General features: G+C 42.6%; 1 protein-coding gene across 1 annotated transcript in view; it reads left to right on the top strand.

Moving 5' to 3' along the window:
- The window catches only part of HCLS1 (hematopoietic cell-specific Lyn substrate 1), a 32,605-nt gene extending 16,931 nt beyond the window's left edge, over positions 1–15,674 (top strand). Inside the window, exons 7-14 of the mRNA XM_055436989.2 lie at positions 10,932–11,042; positions 11,880–11,935; positions 12,549–12,618; positions 13,210–13,421; positions 13,836–13,940; positions 14,470–14,701; positions 14,799–14,867; positions 15,067–15,674. Of these exons, the coding sequence (XP_055292964.2) occupies positions 10,932–11,042; positions 11,880–11,935; positions 12,549–12,618; positions 13,210–13,421; positions 13,836–13,940; positions 14,470–14,701; positions 14,799–14,867; positions 15,067–15,203 (992 nt within the window). The 3' untranslated portion in view covers positions 15,204–15,674. The remainder of the gene's footprint in view (positions 1–10,931; positions 11,043–11,879; positions 11,936–12,548; positions 12,619–13,209; positions 13,422–13,835; positions 13,941–14,469; positions 14,702–14,798; positions 14,868–15,066) is intronic.

Genomic DNA, 15,674 nt, shown 5'->3' with positions numbered 1-15,674 from the left:
ATGTTTCAATGCTATTCTCTCAAATCATCTCACCTCGCCTTCTCCCAGAGTCCAGAAGTCTGTTCTTTATATCTGTGTCTCTTCTGCTGTCTCGCATATGGGGTCATCGTTACCATCTTTCTAAATTCCATATATATGCATTAATATACTGTATTGGTGTTTTTCTTTCTGAGTTACTTCACTCTGTATAATAGGCTCCAGTTTCATCCACCTTGTTAGACCTGATTAAAATGCACTCTTTTTAATAGCTGAGTAATTTTCCATTGTTTATATGTACCACAGCTTTCTTATCCATTCATCTGCTGATGGATATCTAGGTTGCTTCCATGTTCTAGCTATTGTAAACAGTGCTGCAATGAACATTGGGGGACACATGTCTCTTTCAATTCTGGTTTCCTCAGTGTGTATGCCCAGCAGTGGGATTGCTGGGTCATATGGCAGTTCTATTTTCAGTTTTTTAAGGAATCTCCACATTGTTCTCCATCGTGGCTATACTAGTTCACATTCCCACGAACAGCGTAAGGGGGTACCCTTTTCTCCACACCCTCTCAAGCATCTATTGTTTGTAGACTTTTTGATAGCAGCCATTCTGACCAGCATGAGATGGTAGGTACCTCATTGTGGTTTTGATTTGCATTTCTCTGATAATGAGAGATGTTGAGCATCTTTTCATGTGTTTGTTAGCTATCTGTATGTCTTCTTTGGAGAAATGTCTGTTTAGTTCTTTGGCCCATTTTTTGATTGGGTTGTTTATTTTTCTGGTATTGAGCTGCATGAACTCTTTGTATATTTTTGAGATTAATTCTTTGTTAGTTGCTTCTTTTGCTATTATTTTCTCTCATTCTGAAGGCTGTCTTTTCACCTTGCTTATAGTTTCCTTTGCTGTGCAGAAGCTTTTAAGTTTGATTAGGTCCAATGTGTTTATTTTTGCTTTTATTTCCATTACTCTGGGAGGTGGGTCATAGAGGATCTTGCTGTGATTTATGTCAGAGAATGTTTTGCCTATGTTTCCCTCTAGGAGTTTTATAGTTTCTGGTCTTACATTTAGATCTTTAATCCATTTTGAGTTTATTTTTGTGTATGGTGTTAGGAAGTGTTCTAGTTTCATTCTTTCACAGGTGGTTGACCAGTTTTCCCAGCACCACTTGTTAAAGAGATTGTCTTTTCTCCATTGTATATTTTTGCCTCATTTGTCAACGATAAGGTGCCCATAGGTACGTGGATTTATCTCTGGGCTTTCCATTTTGTTCCACTGATCTATATTTTTGTCTTTATACCAGTATTAATGACTTGTCTTGATGACTGTAGCTTTGTAGTATGGTCTGAAGTCAGGCAGATTGATTCCTCCAGTTCCATTCTTCTTTCTCAAGACTGCTTTGGCTATTCAAGGATTTTTGTATTTCCATACAAATTGTGAAATTATTTGTTCTAGTCCTGTGGAAAATACCATTGGTATCTTGATAGGGATTACATTGAATCTATAGATTGCTTTGGACAGTAAACTTATTTTCACTATATTGATTATTCCAATCCATGAACATAGTATATTTCTCCATCTATTTGTGTCATCTTTGATTTTTTAATCAGTGTTTTATAGTTTTATATATATAGGTCTTTTGTTTCTTTAGGTAGATTTATTCCAGGGTATTTTATTCTTTTTACCGCAATGATGAATGGGATTGTTTCCTTAATTTCTCTTTCTGTTTTCTCATTGTTCATGAGTGTATAGGAATGCAAAGGATTTGTGTGTATTAATTTTATATCCTGCAACTTTACTGTATTCATTGATTAGCTCTAGTAATTTTCTGGTTGTGTCTTTGATATTTTCTATGTAGAGGATCATGTCATCTTCAAAGAGTGAGAGTTTTACTTCTTCTTTTCCGATCTGGATTATTTTTATTTTTATTTTTTTCATCTCTGATGGCTGTGGCTAAAATTTCCAAAACTATGTTGAATAGTAGTGGTGAGAGTGGGCACCCTTGTCTTGTTCCTGACTTTAGGGGAAATGCTTTCCATTTTTCACCATTGAGGATAATGTTTGCTGTGGGTTTATCATATATGGCTTTTATTATGTTGAGGTATGTGCTTTCTATGCCTGTTTTCTAGAGATTTTATCATAAATGGGTGTTGAATTTTGTCAAAGGCTTTCTCTCCATCTATTGAGATAATCATATGATTTTTATCCTTCAGTCTGTTAATGTGGTATATCACATTGACTGATTTGTGAATGCTGATGAATGCTTGCATCCCTGGGATAAAGCCCACTTGGTCATGATGTATGATCTTAATATGTTGTTGCATTCTGTTTGCGAGAATTTTGTTGAGGATTTTTGCATCTATTTTCATCAGCGATATTGGCCTGTAGTTTTCTTTTTTCGTGGCATCTTTGTCTGGTTTTAGCATTAGGGTGATGGTGGCCTCATAGAATGAGTTTGAAAGTTTACCTTCCTCTGCAATTTTCTGGAAGCGTTTAAGTAGGATAGGTGTTAGCTCTTCTCTAAATTTTTGGTAGACTTCAGCTGTGAAGCCATCTGGTCCTGAGCTTTTGTTTGTTGGAAGATTTTTTATTATGGTTTCTATTTCCGTGCTTGTGATGGGTCTGTTAAGATTTTCTATTTCTTCCTGGTTCAGTTTTGGAAGGTTATACTTTTCTAAGAATTTGTCCATTTCTTCCAAGTTGTCCATTTATTGGCATTTAGTTGCTGATAGTAGTGTCTTATGATCCTTTGTATTTCTGTGTTGTCTGTTGTGATTTCTCCATTTTCATTTCAAATTTTGTTGATTTGATTATTCTCCCTTTTTTTCTTGATGAGTCTGGCTGATGGTTTGTCTATTTTATATGTCTTCTCAAAGAGCCTGCTTTTAGTTTTGTTGATTTTTGCTATAGTCTCCTTTGTTTCTTTTTCATTTATTTCTGCCCTAATTTTTAATATTTCTTTCCTTCTACCAGCCCTGGGGTTCTTAATTTCTTATTTTTCTAGTTGCTTTAGGTGTAAAGTTAGGTTATTTATTTGACTTTTCTCTTATTTCTTAAGGTAAGCTTGTAATGCTATGAAACTTCCCTTTAGCACTGCTTTTATTGAATCCCATAGGTTTTGGGTTGCCATGTTTTCATTTTCATTCATTTCTATGCATATTTTTATTTCTTTTTTGATTTCTTCTATGATTTGTTGGTTATTCAGAAGCGTGTTATTTAGCCTCCATATGTTTGTATTTTTAATAGTTTTTTTTCCTGTAGTTGACATCTAATCTTACTGCATTGTGATCAGAAAAGATGCTTGAAGTTATTTCAATTTTTTAAAATTTACTAAGGCTAGATTTGTGACCCAGGATGTGATCTATCCTGGAGAATGTTCCATGCACACTTGAGAAAAAGGTGAAATTTATTGTTTTGGTGTGAAATACCCTGTAGATATCAATTAGTTTTAAATGGTCCATTATATCATTTAAAGTTTGTATTTCCTTGCTAATTTTCTGTTTAGTTGATCTATCCATAGGTGTGTGTGGGATATTAAAGTTTCCCACTATTATTGTGTTACTGTTAATTTCCCCTTTCATACTTGCTGGCATTTGTCTTATGTATTGAGGTGCTCCTATGTTGGGTGCATATATATTTATAATTGTTTTATCTTCTTCTTGGATTGATCCTTTGATCATTATATAGTGTCCTTCTTTGTCTCTTTTCATGGCCTTTATTTCAAAGTCTATTTTATCTGACATGAATATTACTACTCCTGCTTTCTTTTGGTCTACATTTGTATGAAATATCTTTTTCCAGCCCTTTACTTTCAATATGTTTGTGTCCCTTGGTTTGAGGTGGGTTTCTTGTAGACAGCATATATAGGGGTCTTGTTTTTGTATCCATTCAGCCAGTCTTTGTTTTTTGGTTGGGGCATTCAACCCATTTACATTTAAGGTAATTATTGATAAGTATGATCCCATTGCCATTTACTTTGTTGTTTTGGGTTTGAGTTTATACACCCTTTCTGTGTTTCCTGTCTAGAGACGATCGTTTAGCATTTGTTGAAGAGCTGGTTGGTGGTGCTGTATTCTCTCAGCTTTTGCTTGCCTGTAAAGCTTTTGATTTCTCTTTCATATTTGAGTGAGATCCTTGCTGGGTATAGTAATCTGGGTTGTAGGTTTTTCTCATTCATCACTTTAAGTATGTCCTGCCATTCCCTTCTGGCCTGAAGAGTTTCTATTGAAAGATCATCTGTTATCTTTATGGGGATCCCCTTGTGTGTTATTTCTTGCTTTTCCCTTGCTGCTTTTAATATTTGCTCATTGTGTTTGATCTTCATTAGTTTGATTAATATGTGTCTTGGGCTGTTTCACCTGGGGTTTATCCTGCTTGGGACTCTCTGGTTTTCTTGGACTTGGGTGGCTATTTCCTCCCCCATTTTAGGCAAGTTTTCAACTATTATCTCCAGTATTTTTTCATGCCCTTTCTTTTTGTGTTTTTCTTCTGGGACTCCTATGATTTGAATATTAGGGTGTTTAACATGGTCCCAGAGGTCTCTGAGTTTGTCCTCATTTCTTTTAATTCTTTTTTCCTTTCTGCTTCATTTATTTCCACCATCCTATCTTCCACCTCACTTATCCTATCTTCTATCTCATTTATTCTACTGTTGGTTCCATCCAGAGTGCTTTTGATCTCAGTTATTGCATTATTCATTATTGATTGACTCTTCTTTATTTCTTCTAGGTCCTTGTTAAACATTTCTTGCATCTTCTCAATTCTTGTCTCTAATCTATTTATCTGTAACTCCATTTTGTTTTCAAGATTTTGGATCATCTTTACTATCATTAGTCTGAATTCTTTTTCAGGGAGACTCCCTATCTCCTCCTCTTTTGTTTGTTTGGTGGTCATTTTTAGGTTCCTTTACTTGCTAAATATTTCTCTGCCTTTTCATTTTGTTTCGATTGCTCTGTTTGGGGGTGCCCTTTCTGTAGGTTAGAAGTTTGTGGTTCCTCTTTATTGTGGAGGTTGCTCCCTGTGGGTGGGGTTGGACTAGTGGCTTGTCAAGGTTTCCTGGTTAGGGGAGCTTGCATCTGTGTTCTGGTGGGTGGAGCTGGATTTATTCTCTCTGGAGTGCAATGAATTGTTCAGTAGTGAACTTTGGGGTGTCTATGGGTTTGGTATGGCTTTGGGCAGTTTTTCTTTTAATGGTCAGTGCTGCATTCCTGCTTTGCTGGAAAAGTAGCATGATACATCTTGCTCTGGAACTTGTTGGCTCTTGGGTGGAGCTTGGTTCCAGTGCAGATATGGAGGCTTTTGGATGAGCTCTTGTCTTTTAATGTTCCCTGGAATCAGGAGTTCTCTGATGTTCTCAAGTTTTGGATTTAAGCTCCTGTCTCTGGCTTTCAGTCTTACTCTTACAGTAGCCTCAAGACTTCTTCATCCAAAAAGCACCGATGATAAAACATCTAGGTTAATGGTGAAACAATTCTCCACAGCGAGGGACACCCAGAGCAGTTAAACAGAGAAGAGAAGAGGGAGGAGGGAGATGTGACCAGGAATAGAAGAGGGAGGAGTCAAAGGGGGAGAGACAATCTAGCCAGTAATCAGCTCCCTAAGTCAAGGCTATGGTTTTTCCATTGGTCATGTATGGATGTGAGAGTTGGACTGTGAAGAAAGCTGATTGCCGAAGAATTGATGCTTTTGAACTGTGGTGCTGGAGAAGACTTTGAGAGTCCCTTGGACTGCAAGGAGATCCAATCAGTCCATTCTAAAGGAGATCAGTCCTGGGTGTTCATTGGAAGGACTGATGCTAAAGCTGAAACTCCAATACTTTGGCTACCTCATGAGACAAGTTGACTCACTGGAAAAGACATGATGCTGGGAGGGATTAGGGGCGGGAGGAGAAGGGGACGACAGAGAATGAGATGGCTGGATGGCATCACCGACTCTATAGACATGAGTTTGAGTGAACTTCGGGAATTGGTGATGGACAGGGAGGCCTGGGGTGCTGTGATTCATGGGGTCGCAAAGAGTCGGACATGACTGAGTGACTGAACTCAAGTGTTCTCCACAGCCTGGAACACCCAGAGAGATTCACAGAGTTAAGTAGAGAAGAGAAGAGGAAGGGAGGAGATAAAGGTGACCTGGGGGAGAAAAGGGAGAGTCAAAAGGGGAGAGAGCAATCAATCCAGTAATCAAACCCCTAAGTGAAAATGGATACTGAAGATTGGATTCTTAAAGGTACAAAATTGATAACAAATGCCAAAAAGCAAAGATTAAAAATCTAGAGTAAAGGTTAGACTCTCAAAACTACAATATTTAAAATACAAAACAAAATCAATCACAAAAATTATAAATATAAATATATGAAATTTGCTTTAAAATAAGGTCTTTTTTTGCAAGGCAATAGTAGGTTATAAAAATGAAAATTAAAGGAAGAATAAAGAACTTAAATTTTTAAAAAATTTAAAAAGTGATAATAGTAAAAATGTATCTAAGAATTTCTCTGGAGCTGTTGTGGACAGTGTGGGTTCAGTTCAGTTTCATATACTTTCCATACAGTTCCTGTTCCAGCTTGTACTTGTTCTCAAGGTCTATCAGTTCAGTTCAGTTCAGTTCAGTTCAGTGGTCAGTCATGTCCGACTCTTTGCGACGCCATGAATCACAGCACACCAGGCCTCCCTGTCCATTACCAACTCCCAGAGTTCACTCAAACTCATGTCCATCGAGTCGGTGATGTCATCCAGCCATCTCATTCTCTGTCATCCCCGTCTCCTCCCACCCCCAATCTCTCCCAGCATCAGAGTCTTTTCCAGTGAGTCAACTCGTCACATGAGGTGGCCAAAGTATTGGAGTTTCAGCTTTAGCATCAGTCCTTCCAATGAACACCCAGGATTGATCTCCTCTAGAATGGACTGGTTGGATCTCCTTGCAGTCCAAGGGACTCTCAAGAGTCTTCTCCAGCACCACAGTTCAAAAGCATCAATTCTTCGGCGATCAGCTTTCTTCACAGTCCAACTCTCACATCCATACATGACCACGGGAAAAACCATAGCCTTGACTAGACAGACCTTGGTTGGCAAAGTAATGTCTCTGCTTTTTAATATGCTATCTAGGTTGGTCATAACTTTCCTTCCAAGGAGTAAGCGTCTTTTAATTTCATGGCTGCAGTCAGCATCTGCAGTGATTTTGGAGCCCCAAAAAATAAAGTCTGACACTGTTTCCACTGTTTTTCCATCTATTTCCCATGAAGTGATGGGACCAGATGCCATGATCTTTGTTTTCTGAATGTTGAGCTTCAAGCCAACCTTTTCACTCTCCTCTTTCACTTTCATCAAGAGGCTTTTGAGTTCCTCTTCACTTTCTGCCATAAGGGTGGTGTCATCTGCATATCTGAGGTTATTGATATTTCTCCCAGCAATCTTGATTCCAGCTTGTGCTTCTTCCAGCCCAGCGTTCCTCATGATGTACTCTGCATATAAGTTAAATAAGCAGGGTGACAATATACAACCTTGACGTACTCCTTTTCCTATTTGGAACCAGTCTGTTGTTCCATGTCCAGTTCTGACTGTTGCTTCCTGACCTGCATACAGGTTTCTCAAGAGGCAGGTCAGGTGGTCTGGTATTCCCATCTCTTTCAGAATTTTCCAGTTTATTGTGATCCACACAGTCAAAGGCTTTGGCATAGTCAATGAAGCAGAAATAGATGTTTTTCTGGAACTCTCTTGCTTTCTCCATGATCCAGAGGATGTTGGCAATTTGATCTCTGGTTCCTCTGCCTTTTCTAAAACCTGCTTGAACATCTGGGAGTTCACGTTTCACATATTGCTGAAGCCTGGCTTGGAGAATTTTTAGCATGACTTTACTAGCGTGTGAGATGAGTGCAATTGTGTGGTAGTTTGAGCATTCTTTGGCATTGCCTTTCTTTGGGATTGAAATAAAGACTGACCTTTTCCAGTCCTGTGGCCACTGCTGAGTTTTCCAAATTTGCTTGCATATTGAGTGCAGCACTTTCACAGCATCATCTTTCAGGATTTGAAAGAGCTCAGTTGGAATTCCATCACCTCCACTAGCTTTGTTCGTAGTGATGCTCTCTAAGGCCCACTTGACTTCACATTCCAAGATGTCTGGCTCCAGGTGAGTGATCATGCCATCGTGATTATCTTGGTCATGAAGATCTTTTTTGTACAGTTCTTCTGTGTATTCTTGCCACCTCTTCTTAATATCTTCTGCTTCTGTTAGGTCCATACCATTTCTGTCCTTTATCAAGCCTATCTTTGCATGAAATGTTCCCTTGATATCTCTGATTTTCTTGAAGAGATCTCTTGTTTTTCCTATTCAAGGTCTATAGGCCCCTCCAATGCTTAATCAGTGTTAACAATAGGGTTTTAATCTGTTGCACCTGTCACTTCTGGAGCGGTTCCCTCTTCTTTATGTTGGCCTCATCTGTTTGCAAGTCTCTTTGGTGTCTAATTTCCACCCCAACACAAGGGGGTGAAGGTGGTCATTTATTTAGCCTCACTTGTTCAGTTGTGTTGTGGGGAGGGAAGAACACTACAAATAAATATTGCTGGCATATGTGGGAAGTGCTTGCAGTGTATGGACCACGCTGGGTTTGCCCCAGCTCACAGCAGCGTGTGCTTTCTGGGTCTACACTGCTCAGGCTTCAGGGTACTTTGCAGGGCACTGTCCAAAGCAGGCCCTGGGTTTTGTGCACTTCCCAGGTCTAACCCGCTTGGGTTCAGGCTCTCAGGTACTCCGCAAGGCCACAAACTCGGTGGAGTGTGCATTTTGTGCCCTTCCCTGGTCCAAGCAGTTTGGGTGACCAGGTGCTTGGTGAGCGCACTGTCCAAGGTGGACCGTACAGTTTAATCACATCCCTGGTCCTGGGCGCTCGGCTTCCTGGGTGTGCTGTGAGAGCACTGTCTCAGGTGTCCTGTGTGTCTCCTCTGGGGAGCTGATCTCAGTCTGCGACCCTCCTGGCAGATGTCAACCATCCAGGAAGACATGGTTAGTAACTGGAAGCCTGATCACAGTTTGATGGAGGATGCTGGTCTTAGGGGCTGAGATTGGAGCAGCCCCTTGCCTTCCGGCTCTGGTTGTCGCACATCTGCCTCTCTGCCTCTGGTAGGGGTGGGGAGGGGTCTGTGTGCAGCCAGCTAGCTCTCCTTTGGTATTTGGTCAATCCTTAGTTCTGTGAGTGGGCCAGGCTGCTAGTTGGAACCTTTTGCGGGAAAGTTCTCTCTTTTTTTTTCCTCTCTGGCAATCCCACAGTTTGAGTTGCTATCTCACTTTAGCTCCTTCAGATTTCCCTCAGGGCATTCATCCCAGTCCTTACCCTAAGGACCGATGATGCCATCGGTACCTCCCTGTCCAGCGCCCACTTGCTAGTGGCAGATGCGAGTGTCTGGGCTACTTTTCTGCTGGCAGGGTTAGGCGCCTATTCTGTGGGTTTTTTTTTTTTTTCCCTTCTATTGTGTTGCCCTCTGAGATTCCAAAACTCCCCACAGACTCACCTGTGAGAGGGTTTCCTACTGTTTGGAAACTTCTCCTCTTTCACTACTCCCTCCCCAGGACAGGTCTCCATCCCTAACTCTTTCGTCTCTCTTTTTGCCTTTTATATTTTGTCTTACCGCCTTTTGAAGAGAATGGGCTGCCTTTCTGGGTGCCTGGTGACCTCCGCCAGCATTCAGAAGTTGTTTTGTGGAAGTCGCTCAGCATTCAAATGATCTTTTGATGAATTTGTGGGGGAGAAAGTGGTCTCCCTGCCCTATTCTTCTGCCATCTTGGGACCACCCCCCACCCCAAGTTGTGTTCTTGATGTCTCTTAATTTCTGTTCTCTACTTTCATCTCTTTATCTTGCTATGTTGCATTCTGGGTAATTCCCTTGGATCTATGTTAAGTTCTCTAACTCTTCCTTCAGTTGCATTTAACTATCATTTAAGCCATCCACTAATTTTTCAACTTTATTTCATTTATTTTTTATTTATACTAGTTCCCTTTGATTCTATTGCAAATCTGCTGATTTCTTTTCCTTAATCTTGCATTGCTTTCATTATATTTTTCCCCTTCTTTAAGCACCTTAATTATTTTTAAAATACTCATTTTATAGTTTATTTCACATTGTTATATTATTTGCAACTCTTGGGGATGCCAATTCTGTTCAACTCATCTATTTTCCATCATGGTTATTTATTTCTTTGATAGTTTATAATTTATTAAATTTTGCAAATTTATTTCAGTGGGGAGAAAGGGGTATTTGTTTTATGTGCCCTGGATTGAGACTATTTCCCATCAGAGAAATTCTGCCTTTATTTCTGGCTGAGTTCCAGGGTCTTAATAGTAAAGACCATGTTCTCTTTACAATTTCTGTTTTCCATTATGAATTCAATTTCTTAAATAGATATAGGTCTAGTCAGTCTTGTATAGAAACTGGAACCGCAGGCCCTACATCCTATTCCCCAGGCACTTAATTTGTGACTGAAAACAGCTTGGGTTTTCTGTGTCAGCTCATAATTACCATCATATCTACTATTTTGATTCATCTGTTTGTTCCTGGAGCCAGGAATTTTTTTCTTGTTTTCTTTTGAGATTCACTGTTTTTTTAAAAAAGATCATTATATCTTTCTCAAATTACCAAGTGTTTGCATAGAATTAGGGAAAGGCATGTAGTTCACGTGCTTCTGTCTTTTTTTCTGGATGTCTCTCCTTACACTCTCTGTATTTTCTCCTTCTTTGAAGAAGGGAAAACATTGAAATAATCTTCTATCTTGGAACGAAAGTGAGGAAAACAGTGAACATTGTTGAACTAAAACTTACAAAGGGTGGCTTAGAACTCCATTTCCCTTTGATTCAGGCCCTGCTGTCTTCCCAGGCCCCATCACCCTGCACCCACCCCTCCTGACTCCTTTTCCAAGCACTTTCCCATGGACTGAAAGTGGGCTCTCACAACTACTCCTTCCACCGTAGATTACTCTCGTGGCTTTGGTGGCCGTTATGGGATAGAGGAGGATAAACGGGACAAGGCAGCTCTTGGATATGACTACAAGGGAGAGACAGAGAAACATGAATCCCAGAGAGGTGAGTTGGGGCTGGAGAGGAGGGAGGCCATAGGGTACATGGAGCCCTCCTTCTGTACTTCCTGAAAGTTGACACAGAGGACCCAGAGTACGAGGTATGCAGGAAGTGGTAGGGTAAAGAGTATGCATTACATGTATGGGGGAGACCCACAGGGATGGAGAGCAGAACAGCGAGCTTAGGAGCAGGACACAGGAAGGTGACCAAAGAGTAGGGGTCATTGAGGAATAAATAAAGACAGATGGGCTGGGTGACGGCAAGAGTGTGATCTGGCTGTGAGTCTTAGAGGCCCCTCTGCTTCACAACGAGAGGCCTTCTTCCCTGGGACACATAGAGGATGACTTGGGGGCTCACTTTAATTTTTTTTTCTATATTTTAAAATTTAAAATACTTTTTTACAATATTGTGTCGGTTTCTGCCATACAACAATGCAAATCAGCCATGATTACCCACAAATCCCCTCCCTGCCCTCCCCTCATCCCTGCTCTCCAGGTTATCACAGAGTGCCTGGGCTCCCTGTGCTGCACAGCAACTTCTCGCTTTAATTTTTCCAGTTTATTCCTTTATGTTTTCCCCGTTTCTGCCGCTTCTCTCTTTTTTGTTTCTCTCTTCCCGCGTCTCATATCTCCATTCTCTCCCAGGTGTGTTTTATCCCCATCCTTTTTCATCTTTTCCCACCCATTCCTCTGTCTATCCCCTGACCTTCACACCTCCTCATTGATCTCTCTGTTTTCCTCATTCCTGTCTTCTGGTCCTCCTTCCCACTGCTCCGACCCCCTCTTCCCATACCTTTCTAGCGTTTAACTCCTCTTGTGACTCTCAGATATTTCCAATCTGCAGATTATGCCAAGGGCTTTGGCGGGCAGTATGGCATCCAGAAGGACCGAGTGGATAAGGTAAAGCACCAGATCACCAGTGTCTTGGGAAGAGTTCCCTGAAGTACATGGTGAAGAGCAAGAGGCAAAGGGGGTAAAAGGACGAGCAAAGCTAGGTGCCCTGCACTGTCCTCCTGCTCTTCCCATTGACTGCCCTCAGCATCTAATGGGTATGTCTTCTGAAGCCTGAGCTTTATCAAGGAGAGTGAGGAGGCAGAGAGACGGGAAGGCAGACAAACTCCAGGGAAAAGTGTTTAAAATTTCATTGATTGCTTGGTATTGATGAACTCAGTCAATAATCTAGCCCCACTCCATTCAGTCTTTCCCTACACCTCTTCATGTACTGCATGTACTTCATGGACTCCTGCATTGCAGGCAACTGGTCTTAAAAGATGTGAGATTCCAGGAACACTGAGCTTTTTTAAAGGGAGAGCTAGTCCTACAAGCCTAGAACTTCTTTACCCATTTCTCTGATGCAAAACAACAGTATTTGAACACCCTGTCTAACTACTACTGAGCATCAAAAGTTTAGGGAGACCTCCTGTAGTGGCCCCAATCCCTGATACTGCCTTCTGGGTCATTATCACTCCCTTCCCTCTCCCCACCACTACACATACTATTCTTCTACCTGCAGAGTGCTGTTGGCTTCAATGAAATGGAGGCCCCAACCACGGCTTACAAGAAGACAACACCCACAGAGGCTGGTGAGTTTTAATTCCCTCTCTCTGTGCTCCTCAATCTCCTCTGCCTTCTCATTCTTTTTGTCTTCCTAGACTAACTTACTCCAAGCATTAACTACCTAGGTTAGCTGAGGTAGACTTGACCCCTATCCTCATATTCCCAGACTCTCTCTCCTAAAAAATATTAGGTTAGGTGGATATCTGAGTGACACTGGGGAAGAAACAGTATGTAGAGAACACAGGGATGGGGGAGCCATTTGGGAAGAACACAAAGGGGAAGGAGCTTTGGGTGGGGGACAGCGGGTAGATGGTGGCCTGAAGGCATATAGATTTGAGAAATGTGGACAAAGAAGGATGCAGATTAGGGGACCAAGCCTTAGAAGGAGTAAGAGTCTGGAATCACATGGGCTGGCTATGTGAAAACCTAGGCTTCAGGGCTACCTTATCCTCCTCTAAGCCCCTTGTTCCTTCATTAATACCTCTTTACCTCCATTTCCATGAGTCCCTTCTCGATTTTTCCTTCTTCTGGATGTTTAACTGACTCTTCGTCTTTCCAGTGCTACTCTCCTACCTCCGACCCAAGACAACCCTAATTTTTCTTGACTGTGTCTGTAGCTTCTAGTGGTGCCCGTGGGCTGAAGGCAAAATTTGAGTCCATGGCAGAGGAAAAGAAGAAGCGGGAGGAGGAGGAGAAGGCACAACAGATGGCCAGGCAGCAACAGGAGAGAAAGGCCTTGGTAAAGAGGAGCTATGAGGCTCAGCAACCAGTGGCCACTAGGGAAGAGCCGGTGGTGCCAGCCCCATTGCCTAAGAAAATCTCCTCAGAGGTAAGTGCTTGGCCCTCCAGGATCCATATCCAGCATTCTTTGCCCAGACAAGAGCCTAAGGGGTCTGTATCCTTAGTAAAAAGTAAGACCCAGAACTCCCCTGTGTTAGCAAAATCTACAATTGTTATCTTGTCTTCGGAAGATCTCAATCTAATTGTGTAATTAAGCTTCGTATATACATATGAGAATGCTCAGTGGAAAAAACCCAAGATTTACGTAGTTCAACAAAAGACAGGTCACCAGGCAGCGCAGCCAGTTACTGCTGCAAGAACGAGAGGAAGGAGCTGTGATCTCAGGTTGGAGCCCATCCTGAGGAATGACAGATGTGAACTGGCAGAGACAGGAAGGGGTGTTCCAGTATAGGAGAGAAGATAACGTTTCTTGCTCACTGGAGAGATGCTTCATCCTTCACAGGCCTGGCCTCCAGCAGGGAGCTGTCCATCATCAGAGCCTGGGCCTGTGAGAACCAAGAGGGAACAACCAGTACCTGCCCTGCCCTCAAGGCGGGATCCTCCAGAGGTAAGCAGACCGCCCCCCAAAGATCTGCACCTTTCCTGTCTCCTCATGTCCTAGTAGGTGGACATGGCCCTGCAGGCTGATCAACCACCCTGGTTTGCCTGGGCCTATCCTGACCTTAGCACTGGAAGTCTTATATTCTGGGAAATCACCCAGTCCTGGGCAGACTGGGACAGTTAGTTGTCCTAGCTGTCATCTTTTCCCCTTTTAGATTTTGCTTCAATGTTTTCCTGGTCTTCCAAGGAATACGACTTGTGTTCCATTTCCTTCTCCTCATTCCTTTTACATTCCCCTTCTATTAATATCATCTGTTGGTAGGTGTTTTGAGTGGATGGATGTGGGAAGAGGTTGAAGCAGGAAGAAGAGTGAGAGACTATTCCCTAGGAGAGGCTGTTAGAAGGAGCCAGGAATGGACATGGAAGTGGAAGCATGTGGATGATAGGGTCTTAGCAGTCCTCCATTGGGAGGTTTTGGAGAGGCAGCTCCTGGTAAACAGAAGTCCCCTTGCTTCAAGTATACTATCTTTTCTCAGGACAATGAGGAGGCCCCAGCTCTGCCTCCCAGGACTCCAGAAGTCTTCCAGCTACAGGAAGAGCCAGTGTATGAAGCAGCACCTGAACCTGAGCCAGAGCCTGAACCTGAGCCTGAGAATGACTACGAGGATGTTGAGGACATAGACAGACATGAGCAGGATGAGGAAGCAGAGGCAGACTATGAGGATGTGCTTGAGCCTGAGAATCCCTCTTTTTCTTCCACTCTGGCTGGTGAGTGGTGGGGCAGAATTCCCCCATTACATGCAAGGACCTGTCTGTTTTCCTTCTCCATGTTGGTAAGACCATGTTCATATTTCCCACTGTGCAGGATCATCAGTTCACCCAGCTGGGGCTGGAGCTGGGATCTCAGCTGTAGCCCTGTATGATTACCAAGGAGGTAGGTTGGGAGTGGTCTGAGGGGTCTGGTGCCTGGAGCCCCTTGATACATGAGAGGCGGGTGGATTCCAGGGGTCAGGATAGGGCCCTGGACTTGGCATCAAGGACAGGCCTCTTTCCCTTCCTAAGGTTTAAAGGGGGCACATGGGTGGAGGGATTCTTGCCTGACCATCCTAATAGTCTGTCAATTTTCTCCCCAGAGGGAAGTGATGAGATTTCCTTTGACCCAGATGACGTCATCACTGACATTGAGATGGTGGATGAGGGCTGGTGGCGGGGACGTTGCCATGGCCACTTTGGACTCTTCCCTGCAAATTATGTCAAGCTCCTCCAGTAACTGTTCCCGTCTTCTTTCTGCACTGTGACTTCACATGTCCCCAGGGGCTCTGCCTCCAGCTGCTCTCCATTTCTGCTGCAAGTGTCTGACAGGGTGTCATGAGTTGCCTGAAGTTCTAGACAGACCTCCCTCTCCCTCTCCATTAGGGTTTGGAGCAGAGGTGGCCTGAAGAAGGGGCTCTCCTTCCATTGGTATCTTCTCTATCCTGCATACCCAGGATGATCTTAGGGATGTTTACCTTGTGGTTCTGCCTCCTTCCCCATGGGTGCCCCCTCTAACCCATACCCCTCACTCTACTTTCCTTTGTGAGTGCTGAGCTTCCTGGTCTGTTCGCACGGCAAGGTGTGTCTATATTTCCTAGTTTTCCTAGGTGTGTGGTTTTCTCACTTTCCTTCTCTGCAGAGATATCTCTGACTCTTCTCTCTGATCGGCCCTAAATTGGAAATAAAGTGGGACCATGGCTCACCTCTA

Source organism: Moschus berezovskii, chromosome 1 (assembly GCF_049115385.1).
Source record: "Moschus berezovskii isolate FMDL1 chromosome 1, NW_MosBer_1.0, whole genome shotgun sequence".
Classification (NCBI taxonomy): domain Eukaryota; kingdom Metazoa; phylum Chordata; class Mammalia; order Artiodactyla; family Moschidae; genus Moschus; species Moschus berezovskii.
The sequence above is the reverse complement of the archived record's forward strand: the minus strand, read 5'-3'. Positions and strand labels throughout refer to the sequence as shown.